Here is a 15,545-nt window from a genome sequence, read left to right as displayed (position 1 = left end):
CATGACAACCATGTGCGCACCTCTAACGGCTCTAGTCAACACGACTGAAATGAGGGAGACGAGATGAACCTCTCTTTTTAAAATGGCCACTCATGGTGTCACGCGAGGGTATGTTACATCGTCCTCACAATAGGTTCGCGTCGATTTTGCAAATGTAAGAATTTTGTGAGTGTTGACAACATTACCATTACGCCCAACAATCAATTTTATTTCTTCAAAATCATATAAAATACGACCAAGAATGATTCGAAAGGATCATTCATGAAGCCTCGGCGTCAGTGTAACATCAATGGATCAGACACTTCCGTGACGCTTTAGTGACTGATTTAGTATTGTCATATGGTCATCTCGATATCGTCCGATTCTATATACACTCCATTGTATATACTGTGGTAAACACTCTTTTGATTCGTAGATCGATTGGTTTTAAACGTGATTTTATGCTTGCGGTGATTTATCAGAAGATACAGATTTCTGATAGTGGAGAAGAGAGTGGAAAACATCGGCGACGTTTTCATAATGCTTCAATGACTTTTAGGTAAAGTTTCGATATTTCAATTTATTTTTTTCTTTCTGATTATATAAATCATAATATAGGTCGTGTAAGTCATATTTTAAAAGCTTTTAAGAGATTTATTAGTAATATATTTGGTTAATTAAATTGATTCCATATCTATTTTGAGCAGTTAATTTTTTATTTGACGTATATTTTTATTTTATGTATTTAGCGTACATCTATTATTTTTGTCATTATTTTTTAATCACATTATCATTGTAAATCTCTTTAATGGAATATTCAATATGAAAATTTTTACTTATTTTTACTTAATTAAATGTACTTATGTTCGTAATATACAGTACTTTTCTCCATAATGCTTCTCATAATGATATTGTTATGGTAATGTTGCATTTCTGGAACTAAAATTGAAGTCTATATATTTCCATTGAAATTTTTGATAAAGTCTAAGGTTATATCTATTTTTATAAGTTTTTTGCTTATGATGAAAAAAATTATGAAAAACTTACAGATTATTCTAAATTGCATTTTAGAAATAATGCAAAAATGCGACGATTTAGAACTTGAATGAAAAATTATTTAAATAAATAAATAAAAGTATGCTCTAATATAATGTAATTAAAATTATATTATGTATAATAAAACATGCATATAAATCTTGAACAGTTTTATTAAAATAAATAAATTCTTATATGCCTTAAATATGTGTTTGTTATATATATATATTTTATATAATTTTAAAAAATTTTAAATGTTATTATTAAACATATAAGATCTTATGAGATTGTATAATCTTATATAAAAATTCAATATAAGAATTTTCAACAGGGCATATTTACTAACAATAAATTCATTTTTATTTTTTTATCTACTTTATATATTTTATATATTGTATCTTCTTTATTTTTTTAAATCTACAGTAAATATATACAATATATTTATCAGTAAATAAATTTTACTGTAATTAAATATGTATCTCATATATCTATGTACTTTTTCTTTACTCATTAATTAATTGTATTACTCAATTAATTGTAATTATAATTAATTCGTAATTAAAAATATCTAAAGAATAACTGACTTTAAAAATTAGCATTATAAATAAATATTTTATCCACCATTTTATATATATTTTATTTATTAAAATATACATTAAAATATACTGTAATTCATTCATAAATCAATTAAGGAATTAATACATTGTCTTATTGGCTTATTAAACTTTTTTATTTGTGTCTCATTTTTAAAAGCATTAATAATTAGCATTTTATATTTTTAATAAAAATATTTATAAATAATATAATTACTTTTCCGGTGGAAATAAATCATTGTAATTGTTAATTGTTAAAGCAACTAAAATCTGAAACAAGAAATAAAAATATCAAAATAACATGAACATTGTTGAATGTATTTCAGTTAAATCATATTTTTAATATTTAAGTATTATGAATTTCTAACTAATTCTAATAATTATTAAAAATACTGAAAAAGTAATGAAAGAATACAAAATATATAATATTACAAATTTATTAATGAAAATTGAATACTGAAATATGAAGAAATTAAATTAAGTTAAAATTAATAATTAAGTTAAAATATTTGTTTTGACAAGTAATGAAATGGAAACAAAATATACAATATTTTTACAAAAGTATTAAAAAAAATTATCAAACAATTTAAACAAGTATACAATTTAACAAAGTATAACGAAATTCTTAGAACAATCAAAAGTATTGAAATCTGCTAAGAAATAAAGAAATCTGCAATCTGTTGAAAATCATTGAATTTATAAGAATAATGAAAAAATACTTTGCCAAGTGCTCGTATATAAAATGTGGCAATAATGTATTAAAATAAATGAACAATGTATTGTATTCATTATATTACATTTTTATATACAAATAATTAAAATTAATGAATAATCAGAAAAATGAAATAATTATTTGTAATTTCATGAAAAATAAAATGTTAAAGTATTGAATTAATTCTACATTAACTACGAAAATGCATTTATAATTTATTTTTTACTAATATCATTTTATAAAGAATATAAAAATTTTATTATCACAGATATTTTAATGAGAGTTTATAAGATGGTAAGAGTTAAAACAATTAGCCATTATTTATTATGTTAGTTTTATAAAATAAGATAAATGATACTAAATAGATCAATTAATATCAATTCCAATGTAATTCAGTAACATTTCGTCCCAATTCACTATTATCAATATTATATTATAGTATTTCAATTAGAGTTATAGATACAATTAATTATTATATTTTAATTTTTATATTAAAAACTAATTATTGATTTAAAACTCAGAATTCTTATGTATTAATAATATATGCAATAATATATATAATAATATACATTGACGTGTTACTCTAAAACACGTTATTTGCGATAAATATCATCACATGCCTCGGTAGTCGAAAGGATAAGATGCCTGCCCGATAAGCAGGAGATCCAGATTCGATTCCTGGCTGAGGTGGTATTTTTTCGCAAAATGATTACGAGTTTTTCACGACTGGTTCGTGGTCGGGCCCCGCCGTGACGCACACCCTCCCGTATCTTATGTATTAACAATATATAATAATATAATTATAATTTCTGTGTAGATTCTACAATACTAAAACCTTCCAAAGAATCTGATTGTTTACAAAATCGACATGAGTAGATGCAACGAAAGTGGTATATCTCTAGCGACACCGCCTACAATTCATGTTGGGCCTATTGTCACACCAGGATCCAACGAAACTATTTCAATCGTGATACCATTATCAGCGCAACTGACCTCAATGACTAACCAGAAAATTGATAAGAATTATAAAGATTGCAGCAAGGACACAAAACGACCAGTTGTTGCTAATTCTCGAAGGTACAAAAAATATTTAAGAAAATACAAGATTTTTCACATGTTTTTCCATACGTTATAATTTCTAAACTTTTCAACATAATCTATGATAATAACATATAATATACATATAAATCAGGCATATATATGTATATGTGCTGCGTGTGCCTGCGTGCGTGTGTGCGTGAAAAGATATTTTTGAAATAATTCAGTTTTATATTGATTCTTACATTTTTTAATAAAATAATAAAATGATAAATAATAAAAATAATAACATTTTCAAAATTTGTAAATTATCCATCCATTAAATTCATTATAATTTCAAAATATTTAACATTACATACATTGAACTATCGCTATTAAATCTTTATTGGTACTTACTTAGAAAAGTATTTAAGACTTTAGGAAGCTTAAATATATCTTATTTTTTTCAGTCTGAGAAATGATAGGACAAAAGGCTGTCCATTTCCCACATGCACACGGTATGGACGAGCATTTTCCAGAGCACATGATTTGAAACGGCACATAGCTCGACATGCAATGCGTAAAGAAAAATTGCAGCAAGCTGAACAACAAAAAGTTGATATAGAAAACACTGCAAGTGATGCAACTTTAAGAGATGCTCTTTTGCATGACATAGAAGAGAAGGGCGGATATTTCTGTCCACGATGTAAAAAGAGATACAATGATGAGGATAAGCTGAAAGTTCATCTGGCTTCACATGGCAAAGTACGACTTATTCAAAGTTTTTTCAATTCTTAAATTTTATATACTTTTTAATTGCGAATTATATCAATATATAATATTGATATAATAAACAGTACAATTGAACAAGTAATGGATCGTGCGTATGAGTGAGTGCGCCATGTATGCGTGTAAAAGTGCATGAGTGAATGCATATGAGCGTTCGCGCGTGGTATGTGTGTATTTATGTACTAGTCAAACAAAATTATTGCAGATAAATCAAAATTTCACATAAGTATATTTCAAATAAGCATAATTCTGAAAAATGATCGTATTTTAAAACTTTTTTTTTTTTTTCATTAAAAGTAAAATTTATATTTTAGGGTGCATTTGCTAAATTTTTGCTAAATTATTCTCCTCTTTTTTGTCATCTTTTCCAAAACAAGAATTATGTTTTTAAAATTGTATAATTTGATATATCCTATAGGATAAAATAAATTTGTTTCTCGTGATAACTAGTGTAAAATATGGATTTTTCATCGCAAAGTAAAAAAAAAAGAAGAATTTGACTTCCGCGCGTATGTCTATATGTATATATATATATATATATATATATATATATATATACTTTATTACATATTTTTTATTATTTATCTAGATAACATCAAAAAACAATCACTTAAAACCTGAGGAACATGCTAGGAATATGCTGCAGAATCAAATGATCATGGATAAATCGTCAACAACAAAAAATCTTGCTGAGGACGACTTTCTTTTAGAAGAAATGCTATTGCTAAAGAAGGATCCTCGAAGATCAAATAAGAATGATTCAAAGATTAGGTGCGATTATTGTTCAAAAACTTTCAAAACTAAGTGGACTCTGAGCTCGCATGTGGCCGCTCACGAAGGCCGTTTTCAGTTTGATTGTGGTCAATGTGGTAAGAAATTTGTTAGAAAGAGCCATTATGAAGGACATATGCGTTCTCACGAAGCCGCCAGGCCGTATACTTGCGAACAATGTGGCAAAACATTCAAAGAGCTCAAACATCGTCGCGAACATACCAAGAGAAAACATCCGAGTAATCAGAGCGCAATACAGAATTTATTAGATAGTATTGGACCATGCGCACCTGAAGAGACGAATATTGATCAGGCTAAATTCACTTTGCTAATGCCGGTAAATTTTGGCATATAAAAATTGAAGACATTTTTATTGCCTAAAAAGATTATTATGGATCCTTTATATTCAACTAAGAATTTGATTTCTTAGGAACCTTCGAATTGATGGAATCCAGATTTCTTAGAACGTTGCAGCCTTGGAACATTGGACTTTTGGAACTTTACGTTTTTGGTATTTTGGATGCATAGGAACTCGGATTCTCGGAATTTTGATTATATAGAAGATGGAATTCTTGAAACTTTGAATACTTGGAAAATAGAATCCTTATCGTGAATTTTTGAAATTATGAAAGAATCTGGAATGGAAAAGTTTAAATTTTTTGGAAATAAAACATTTCAATAATTTAAAAATATAAAGTTAATAAAGTCTTGGATTAATGTTTTAAATTTTTAAATCCTTTAGTGTAAATTCTTTTGGCTCTTTAGAATTCTGATCTGAGAAAAAATGGAATGTGTATTTTGGAGTTCTCACAATTTTATTTTCTCAACAATCAGAAAGTAATGTCTGAACGACAATTTTTTTCAAATTGGATAAAAAATGAGAGCTTAATTGATTTTATTAATTAAAAACTACGTTAATATTGTTCTTAATTCAATTTATTATTCCATACTTTATAAAAAAAATAAATAAATCTTGAATCCAGTAAAATTATCTTGTAATGCTAAAATAATGATATTTTTCATATGAATTCCCGAAACAGATTATTATCATTTTTATCTTAAAACTCCTGTTGATTGCAGCGATCTTAAATTATAACGTTAAAAACAAAAAAAACAATAAAAATTTGTGCAAAATAAAATAGAAATATTTTCCATTAAAATAACATAATTGATAAAGCAAACTTGTTAATTATATCGAACATTCTTTTGCACGATAAATAATATCTAGAATTGTATTCTTGATTGTAGTTTTTAATTATAGGCACAATTCAACTTTGGATATATTGATTATTGGAGCAAAAAAATCTTGATATATTTTAGAAACCTGTTTTATCGATCGCAAACATAATTTTATAAAAAAATTGATTTTATATATATATATATATATATATATATATTTTGTGTGTATGTGTGTGTATATATATATATATACATACATACACACACATACACACAAAATATATAATATAATATCAGATTTAGGTAAGAAAATTTATTTAATACAAAATGAAAAAATTTCTAAAGCAGAATTGAAGAATGGAAATAATTAAGATCTTTAGTAAAAATGTCTATATTCTTGTAGTACATATTACATTCACCTGACCATGTGATCACGTGACATTTGTCTCCCTTACGTCGAGGAGATTCCGTTAGCGCACATGCGCACACATCAGCCGCTTCTTAGGAATTTTCCAATGGACCACCAATCAGAAAATTTTATATTTAATTGGCCAATCAGCGTTGTGTGCTATCGAATCCCTCTCAATGGAGCAAAGTACAAAATAATAACTAGATCTCTAATTGTAATTTTGTACTTTTGCTCCATCTCCCAAAGAGAAGTGAGAAGTTAGTATGTATTGATGCGCAGACGCGAATTTGTTTTGCTCTCCGGCAACACTGGCATAAATGTCGGATGGAGATCAGACATATTGGGCAATTAGTCGGTTAAATAATAAGTTTTCTGATAGGTGAATTCACTGGAAAATTCCTAAGCATCGGTCGATGTGAGTGGTGTGTCCGATTAAAAATGTGTGCATCTAGGATGCTCCCTAAATGTTTATGGTCATAACACTGCACGTGATGTATGGCGTGATTAATCGATGTACAACTGATGAACAGAAAACAGAGTTTGCTTTGCTTAGAAAAACTTTTTTCGCGGAATTAAAATTGTTTTTCTATCAAGTATAATGGCTCTTCATTCCGCAGGAAAAGGTAAACTTCTAGCGGTGATTGGCGACGAAGTAAGTATAAGTATAAAAAATTATTGATAACTTGATTAGAGTAATTGATATAATAGATATTTTATTCTTTGCAAATTTTTTTTATAAAATAAAAAATTGAATCGAGACTATTTGTTACACGAAATTTATTAGAAGTTATTTTAGGACACTTGCGTGGGTTTCTTATTAGGTGGAGTTGGAGAGATCAATAAGCATCGTCAGCCCAATTTTATGGTTGTTGATAAAAGTATGTAATCACATATTTTACAATAATTTTTGTACATAGCAGGTAATTATTTCTATTGTTTTGAAAAAGTGGAAGATTTATTAGTTGTCATCTATTATTTTTGCAATACTATAAAACATGCATGCATTGGTATTCTGTATAAAATATGATACTCTATGATATATAATTATAATATATTGCAAAGTATCTTATATATATATATATATTTGTATATATTAAAATTAATTATGATGATATAAACTAAACTAATTATAAAATAATTTTTATAGATACAGCGATAAGTGAGATAGAAGATACATTTAAACGCTTTATCAAACGTGATGACATTGATATCATTCTTATTAATCAAAATGTAAGACAAAATGATTGTTTTCATCTTTTTTTATTGATATTTATTTTTATAACTATATTTATCAAAACAAAATGATTTTATAGAGTAATGTTTTGATACATTCTTTAATTTAATATTTAATGATTATTTTAGGTAGCTGAAATGATTCGTCATGTAATTGATAGTCACACTCAACCAATACCCGCTGTGTTGGAAATTCCAAGCAAAGATCACCCATATGATGCCAGCAAAGATTCCATCTTGAGACGTGCTAAGGTATGACAATTTTATCTATGACTAATTAGCAAATGATAACTATATTTTATTTTAACTTACAATATTTTTTAGACAGGAAATCTTATTTATTGCAATTGTTTACAGGGAATGTTCAATCCAGAAGATATTCATTAATATAAATGTGGCACTATAAGGATTACTATGCAATAAAATAAAATTATATTTGTTCTGTTATTGTATTTCACGTCTTTATCTTTGTTATTTAGTGGAAATAATATAAAATTGTTTGCATGAAAATGAATGAAAAATAATAGACAGAACTAGTTTTTTTTTGTTATTTGAAAGTGTACATGTTTCTCGTAAATATTTGTATATATACATAAAGTAAATTTCATGCTAATTGGCCTCTGTGGGATTGTGCTTCGTACCAGATAAATAAATAGTGAGTTAATCCAAAAACACAGTATCCATTTATAACACTGTAAATCATATAACAAACTATTTATTTTGTTTGTTTGCATATCAAATTTGCATGCAAGGAATATTAACTGAATGTTGATTGACTAAGCAGAGAATGTGATTACTATTATGCTTAGTCAATTTATTTTTGCTTACTCTTTATTCTGCTTAGTCAATTTCACATTTAATTATGTGATTATGGTTATGACATAAAATATAAAATATCTTATACATTCATATTTTGATAATCATCCTAATATTTTTGTGCCCAAATGGCAAAATAATGAAATAAATCGATTGAAATAGAGGAAGCATGTAATTATTTCTGAAAAAGTATTTATATATCACTAATTGAATTTTTAAAAAATGATATATCTTTATTATACTAATAAATTTACCTTATTATTTTTATTAAAATGATTATCAAAAAAAGATAATTTATAAACTATTTTATATTTTATATCAAAGTATGTCAGAACATAATATAAAATGTCTCAAACTATTGACTCTTTTTGGTGAATGTATCTTTTATATTCAGAATAACCAGAGGAATCATATTAGATAACAAAAAATTATAATTCATAAAAAAATGACAATCATAAAAATTTCAACAGTAACTCCATTTGCAAATAAATTAATATAATTATGTGTCCTTCCATGAAATTCTTTAGTTGGAACACTTTTTATGCACACTGCATCATATTTTACATATCAACATTTTACAAATATTCGGTATACAATAATGTTAAAAAATAACTAACATTGTTAATGAATAAATAATAAAGAATAACATTAATAATACTGTAGCACGCAAAAAAACGAAACACATTTTCGACGAATCACAAAAAACATTCTTTTATATAAATCTTAGGTTTCTTTGCAAATCGCAAAGTTTTTGGCAAATATTTCATATTCATATATTTTGCTGAATCGTAAAATTTTCGTCCTCTGCTTAGTCAATTTCACGTTCTTCTCTCGCAGACAAGAATAACTTCTGTACAATATGAGTAATTTTAACTGAAAATAAAATAAAGTATAATTTAAATATACAAGTAGTTAAATAGCAGTAGTTAAATAGTAGTAGTTAAATAGCTAAAACTTCTAATTTTAATTCTTTACTTCTGTAAATCTCTACCATTTCTGACTACTACCTTCCTACTTTATATTATTTAATTATATATGCTATTATAATTGAAAAGAAAATTCAGATAAAAAGATTAATATAATAGGAGATATATATTATACAAGAATTAACTGTATAAATATTGAATAAATTTAATAAATTGCACTTGTTGAAATATTACGAACTATTAATTTCCTGGAACCACAATGGTTTGTTTTTCCAAGCAACACCAAAGAAGTAAGCAGGTATGCCGGACACAGTGATCAGAATACCCATACCAACTTCATACGGTCTTTCGTAACATGGTACAATAACCAAAAAAGTGCATAATGCTACAAATAGAATAGGTATCCATAATGGTACCTGAAAAAAAATTTCATTAATTTCAGTATATATGATTTTAACTTCTGTGTATGATATACGTACGCGCGCATGTGTGCGCAAATGTGTGTGCATGTATGTACAAGATGTCCATTTTAAATGATTTTAAATATCTCTTGAACAACGCATTTTAAAGAAAAATATTTCATATAAAAATTGTAGGGTTTCAAAGGAACCATATGGGATACATTCCGTTTCTTGCATAATACATTATTTATTCTTGTTTAACATGTAACGAATAATAAGGATAAATGATATACGTGCAAAAATAGAATGTATTCATTTTATTATAATATTGATTCATTTGCAGATATTGCCATTGTCAAGATTCCTTTATGATGCCCATTTTTTAATGGAATTATATATTTTTTGTTACATAATATGATTCGAAATTTGTATGACTTTTGTTAACAATTTGCTGTCACATTTCATCAATAAATTTTGATATATTTTTGCTGACATTGACGAATATAACAAATTCTGCATTATGTTTAGTCTTTTGGCTAAGAAAATTTGTAACATTTGACAAATTTTGATTTGACTAGGCTCTCTGGAGTATTAAGGTATAGTTAATAAAAAATGAATAGTTTACGAAATATTTTATATATCAGAATACAAGAAAAAAATATAAATTTTTCATAAGCTATTGATTTTTAATATTTGTACCTAACATTTTTTTTATCTGAAATAACTAATAATATATAACAAAAAATATACATTATTCAAAAAAAATATAATCACAAAAAATTTCGACAGCGGCGTCACCTACAAATGTATCAATATCATAATCATGTGGCTTTCTCGAAACCTGACCAGTTTTATATGAGATTTTTCTTTAATATAAAAGGATATTTGAATTTTTTTTATTTAAAATAAAATATACATATATAAAGCATATTACCTTGATTGGTCGTTCCATATCAGGTCTTTTATAACGTAACCATAAAATTCCGGCTACAGAGATCATGATGAAAAATGATTCTACTATACTGCAATATGTAATTAATACAAATATATCGCTCGTGCATAACATTATGAGAGATAAAATACACTGCAAATATAAAAAATATTGAGTTACTGAGAGTGAGATATTGAAATATGAAAAGGTAGAAAAAAAAAAGTTCATTTTAATACACATTATAAGAAAAAAAGCATTTAATTTTTCTTCTTTTAAGATTCTATAATCCAATGGTAATTGTGAAATTAAATTCTTAAAAATTTCAATTGACACAAATAGCAGATGTAATTACCATCGTACTTACTAAAAATATCAAGGCAGGCGTAGGTGTAAGTTTTGTCATGTTGATATGGCTTAACATCGAAGGGAAATGACCATTCCTGGCACCGACAAAGCACATTCTAGATGATGTCATAATATGAACGCTGAGTCCTCCAAAAGCAGATACAGCTACCATTACAGGAATTGTCCAAGCCATAAATCCAAGAATTTGATTGCCGAAAGTCTAACAAAAATATCTTTTACAAAATTCTAATAATGCGTTTAACTAATGGATTATTATATATCGAATAAAAATATTACTTACTACAGCAATAGCATTGGAAGCAATCATAACAGTCGGAGTTAGAACAGTCAGATAAGAAATATTTGCCATAACGTATATCAAAGTCACTAGCGGCAGTGATATGTAAATCGCACGTGGCAAATTTCTGGGAAATTATTTAATTCATAATTAGATAAATCAAGGAATCATACATTTCAATATTTCAATTATTTTTCCTCTCTTATAAAACGTAAATTAACTTATTTTTTCTAAATAATACAACTTACACGTAAGGATCTTTTAGTTCTTCCGTCATAAAATTCAAATAATTCCATCCCGAATAAGAAAATATGCCAGAATAAAAGGCTACAGCAATTTTGCCAGGATCAGTATTTGTGTTTTCAAAACTATTTTCAAAATTTTCCCAATGTCCTAATTAACAGAACAAATTCTGATTAAAAGACAATATTAAAATCAGATTCATTACATCAGATTCATAAACATACCTATACACAACCAGACTAATCCAGCTATAATAATTATCACTAATGCTCCAATTTTAGCGAACATGAATATATTCTGCATCTTTGAGGTTTCTCTTACGCCATAACAATTGATGAATGTGAGTATGCCTAAATGTAAATGTCAATTTAAGATTTTATAAATTAAATTATGACTAAAATCTTTTTCAAACATAAAGTATATGTTTAGATTATCCAGAGTGATAATTAGTTAAAAAAATTAAAAGTTTTTAAAACTCTCTAAATAAAATTTCTTTTCTAAGAATCTCTAAAAATTAAAAATTACTAATAAAATTGAAAAGTTAATAATTTTTAACTTTGGTCATTTTATATAAACTTAATTTACAAATAAAATATTAAATTTATTTGATGATCCATATTGTAATTGTCTTGTTATTTAGAATACTTCAATTTAAAAAAATCACAATATTTTAATTTAATATAAATGATGTTTTCTAAAATCACTTTTGATTTAACTTAATTTTTATGTATTTTTTAACTAAAATTAGTTATAGTTTTTTGTTCATACTTTTAACGTAACTAAATTAATTTTCTAAATTATTAATTTTAACTGAATTTAGTTAAAAAATAATATTAACTTATTCAATTCTAAGATTATTTAAATCTTTTTATGTATTTAGTATTGTAAAATCTCTATCACTGTTTTATGTAATATTTAAACTATCTAACTTATTATATTTAAACTATATTTAAACTATCTAACTTTATATCTAAATGTAATTATGATTTTTTGAATGCATGTTTGTAGCTAGATATAACATGTTGCAAATTTTCATCCATATATTTTTTTTATATATTACTGTAATCAAAATGACATGAAATTTTAGACACAGATTAGAAACAGTCCAACTAAGCTAAAAAAAAAAAAAAATATTTCTTCGATATGTTAGAAATGCGCAAATGAGCTAATCCTGATACTTTTTAATCACAGTAATATATATCAACATTTATAGAATTGGATATTGTATCTTTAATGACACTAAAATCTCACATATACTCAGAGCAGCAATTAATCGCACACCATCGTCTGGAGTGGCACAATTGGGAAAAAATGGTTGTACGACATATTGAGCAAACGTCAATCCCATAATAGCATTTGTTGTAGGTCTATAAAAGATAAAAATATGCTTTTTTTAATATATTTTGCATATTGTTTGATAACATTTGATTTAAGATCTACTCACACAAAAATTAAGTTAGCGGCCCATAAATACAAAAATGAAGGCAATGCACCAAAGGCTTCATGAATGTAAGCATAATCTCCTCCACTGCGAGGTATACTAGTGCCTAACTCTGCATAACACAAGGCACCTACCATAGAGAGTAAACCACATAGCACCCATATAATCAGGGATAATCCTACACTACCCACTTCTTGTATTACTCCCTTTGGTGAAATAAAGATACCTGCAAACATATATAGTTTGACATAAATATTTAATATGTACAAAAGTATATAATAAAATTATAATTATAAAGTTAGTTATTATATATATATATATATATTTGTAACTCTGTGCACGTATGTATATATGTGTGTATATATGTATGTGTATGTATGTGTATGTGGTATGTATATATATGTATATATGTATGTATGTATGTATGTATATATATATATATATATATATATAAAATTAAAGTCATACTTTAAAAGACTTGAATTATAAAAAATTCAAGTTAAACTAGGTACCTGAACCAAATATAATTCCCAATATTATAGCTACTCCTTCCAAAAGACCTAATTGTTTTTTCATTTGTATCTTGCTTATTGAGTTTTCTTGATTATTAGGTGGTGATCGAATAGATTCCTCATCATCTGAATTTATGAGTTGTATTTGTTTTGAACATTTATCTGATACTTCTTTCACCATTTTTTCGTTTTCGTTTTCAGAAGATACTATAATCTCAATCAATGTAATAAATTAAGATCTTTTGTTCTTAATTTTTAATTTCATTAAATATATACTGGATATATAAAGAATAAAAATTGTCATAAATGACTTATGGAAACTTGATATGGGCAATATTTTTTGCTTATATACATCAATTGCATTATCTGAAAATATGACAAATAAATTTACAAAAATAAACATAAATTGATAAAATAACTTACTGACTCTCAAAATCTAACAATCACAATTACAATAAAAGGCTAATAAAAGTCAAGATTATTGATAACAATGCGTATTTATTCTCCGGAGAATAAAATCTTTTTGCTCTATATTACATTGCAACGACTTTACCTTATGTAAGATAAAGTTATTACAATGTAATATAAAGCAAAAAGATTTTTATATCATTACATTTATTATTATATTTGCAATATGTATGTGTGTATATATATATATATTGCAAATGTAATAATAGGTATATTGTAATAGAACAATTTCTTTAATTTGTGAATTTAATGATGCAATATTTATAATTTATGCATTTAACTTTATTCAATTTAGTTATTCATTGTTTGTGATAAAAATTAAACTGCTACGTTTCCTATTATTACCACATTGCTTACTTATACTTACTTTCATTTATTTAAAAATTTTAAGCTATTAAATTCAGTTAACATTTCGAACACGTGAAGATAGAATGATATACATGCAGTGAAAGCATTGAACTATAATAATTGGCTGTATCGAGCAGAGGAAATAGCTTCGCACTGTTCTAAGACTCTTTGATATGATTGGGTCTTCCTCTAAAGATCCAAATGTATAAACCAATCATATTAAAGAATTTTATGACAATATAAAGTTATTTGTTCTGCTATTTGTTCCATTTGCCATTTGTTGAAATGCTTGTGCTGTAAAAGATCTGTTTACATAAATCGTAACATGTAAAATGCAATTTGCAAACTTAACATAAAAAAATATATTGATGAATCGTATAAATTCATATTGATATCTACACATGTTTACTATGTTTACACAATTTACGACGAAATTATAACATCGATGTTATAACTATTGATGTTAGATGCCATGTAAACGCTATTTTATGACAAAATTAGTATATCGATTTTTTGTATGATACAAAAATCTTGTGCAAAGAGGTAGATATAGTCTTCTATATTTTGCTTTTTTTTGGTGATATATATTTATGATATATATGTTAGCTTCGTACACAAACTAAGAAGAGCTAATGTGACATTCTGATCCCAAACAGCAGCAAATACATTTTTTTTTATTAATAAAACAAAGAACAATTGTTTCTTAAATTATAGATTACCTTAAAACATATATTCAATGAAAAATTAAAATAATACAAAAATTTTATTTTCTCAATATTTACCTTAATACTTACCTTCTTACTTTTCTGCGAATGAATTATTTGATTCATTACATTTTTCTTGTATAACAAAACATTGGTGTTGTGAAACATCATCAAGTGTTGCAATGTAGACACTGAATTTTTCTGGATGGCATCCGATTGATCAATATTGTCGATTGGCCAATTTTAAATAAAATTATTTGATTGGTTGATCCAGTGGAAAATCTCCAAGTATCGGTCGCTGTAAGTGGCTGTGTCCAATTGCAACGTGTCAACAACAGAACGTTCTCAATTTTTCTTAAGTTTTATAATAAAAATGGTAAAAATACCAAATTTAT

General features: G+C 25.9%; 3 protein-coding genes across 5 annotated transcripts; 2 read left to right on the top strand and 1 right to left on the bottom strand.

Annotated features, from left to right (window-relative positions):
- On the top strand, positions 1 to 5,884 carry LOC105425414 (uncharacterized). Of its 3 annotated transcripts, none has more exons than XM_089073716.1 (6): positions 1 to 108; positions 416 to 538; positions 3,137 to 3,396; positions 3,807 to 4,101; positions 4,715 to 5,233; positions 5,327 to 5,884. In XM_089073716.1, the coding sequence occupies exons 3-6, from the start codon at positions 3,188 to 3,190 to the stop codon at positions 5,339 to 5,341; spliced, it is 1,038 nt and encodes a 345-aa protein (XP_088929842.1). In that variant the 5' UTR covers positions 1 to 108; positions 416 to 538; positions 3,137 to 3,187; the 3' UTR covers positions 5,342 to 5,884. The 3 variants fall into 3 exon arrangements, with proteins under 3 accessions (XP_088929842.1, XP_088929841.1, XP_011634470.1); XM_089073715.1 differs by having other exon boundaries at positions 7 to 154; XM_011636168.3 differs by having other exon boundaries at positions 33 to 538.
- A 1,057-nt stretch (positions 5,885 to 6,941) lies between these two features.
- Positions 6,942 to 8,389, top strand: Vha14-1 (V-type proton ATPase subunit Vha14-1). Its single transcript, XM_011636170.2, has 5 exons — positions 6,942 to 7,136; positions 7,281 to 7,362; positions 7,632 to 7,714; positions 7,847 to 7,969; positions 8,075 to 8,389. The coding sequence occupies exons 1-5, from the start codon at positions 7,083 to 7,085 to the stop codon at positions 8,102 to 8,104; spliced, it is 372 nt and encodes a 123-aa protein (XP_011634472.1). The 5' UTR covers positions 6,942 to 7,082; the 3' UTR covers positions 8,105 to 8,389.
- A 509-nt stretch (positions 8,390 to 8,898) lies between these two features.
- gb (solute carrier family 7 member genderblind) lies at positions 8,899 to 14,625 on the bottom strand. Its single transcript, XM_089073445.1, has 11 exons — positions 14,466 to 14,625; positions 13,631 to 13,996; positions 13,122 to 13,344; positions 12,929 to 13,044; positions 11,902 to 12,027; positions 11,683 to 11,827; positions 11,438 to 11,561; positions 11,156 to 11,356; positions 10,795 to 10,944; positions 9,698 to 9,875; positions 8,899 to 9,406 (listed from the first exon to the last, which is right to left on the bottom strand). The coding sequence occupies exons 2-11, from the start codon at positions 13,809 to 13,811 to the stop codon at positions 9,342 to 9,344; spliced, it is 1,509 nt and encodes a 502-aa protein (XP_088929571.1). The 5' UTR covers positions 13,812 to 13,996; positions 14,466 to 14,625; the 3' UTR covers positions 8,899 to 9,341.
- Between the last annotated feature and the right edge of the window lie 920 nt (positions 14,626 to 15,545).

Source organism: Pogonomyrmex barbatus, unplaced genomic scaffold (assembly GCF_055798465.1).
Source record: "Pogonomyrmex barbatus isolate J1 unplaced genomic scaffold, ASM5579846v1 scaffold15, whole genome shotgun sequence".
NCBI lineage: Eukaryota > Metazoa > Arthropoda > Insecta > Hymenoptera > Formicidae > Pogonomyrmex > Pogonomyrmex barbatus.
The sequence above is the reverse complement of the archived record's forward strand: the minus strand, read 5'-3'. Positions and strand labels throughout refer to the sequence as shown.

What these genes read in the sequence shown, in the direction of transcription:
- LOC105425414 (XM_089073716.1), top strand. Translation starts at nt 3,188, where the DNA reads ATGAGTAGATGCAACGAAAGTGGTATATCTCTAGCGACACCGCCTACA. An exon ending in GTTGTTGCTAATTCTCGAAG is followed by an intron (nt 3,397 to 3,806) that starts GTACAAAAAATA and finishes TATTTTTTTCAG; the next exon opens with TCTGAGAAATGATAGGACAA. An exon ending in ATCTGGCTTCACATGGCAAA is followed by an intron (nt 4,102 to 4,714) that starts GTACGACTTATT and finishes TTATTTATCTAG; the next exon opens with ATAACATCAAAAAACAATCA.
- Vha14-1 (XM_011636170.2), top strand. Translation starts at nt 7,083, where the DNA reads ATGGCTCTTCATTCCGCAGGAAAAGGTAAACTTCTAGCGGTGATTGGC. An exon ending in TAGCGGTGATTGGCGACGAA is followed by an intron (nt 7,137 to 7,280) that starts GTAAGTATAAGT and finishes AAGTTATTTTAG; the next exon opens with GACACTTGCGTGGGTTTCTT. An exon ending in TCATTCTTATTAATCAAAAT is followed by an intron (nt 7,715 to 7,846) that starts GTAAGACAAAAT and finishes TGATTATTTTAG; the next exon opens with GTAGCTGAAATGATTCGTCA.
- gb (XM_089073445.1), bottom strand. Translation starts at nt 13,811, where the DNA reads ATGGTGAAAGAAGTATCAGATAAATGTTCAAAACAAATACAACTCATA. An exon ending in GCCGCTAACTTAATTTTTGT is followed by an intron (nt 13,045 to 13,121) that starts GTGAGTAGATCT and finishes TATCTTTTATAG; the next exon opens with ACCTACAACAAATGCTATTA. An exon ending in AATTGCTGCTCTGAGTATAT is followed by an intron (nt 12,028 to 12,928) that starts GTGAGATTTTAG and finishes ATTTACATTTAG; the next exon opens with GCATACTCACATTCATCAAT.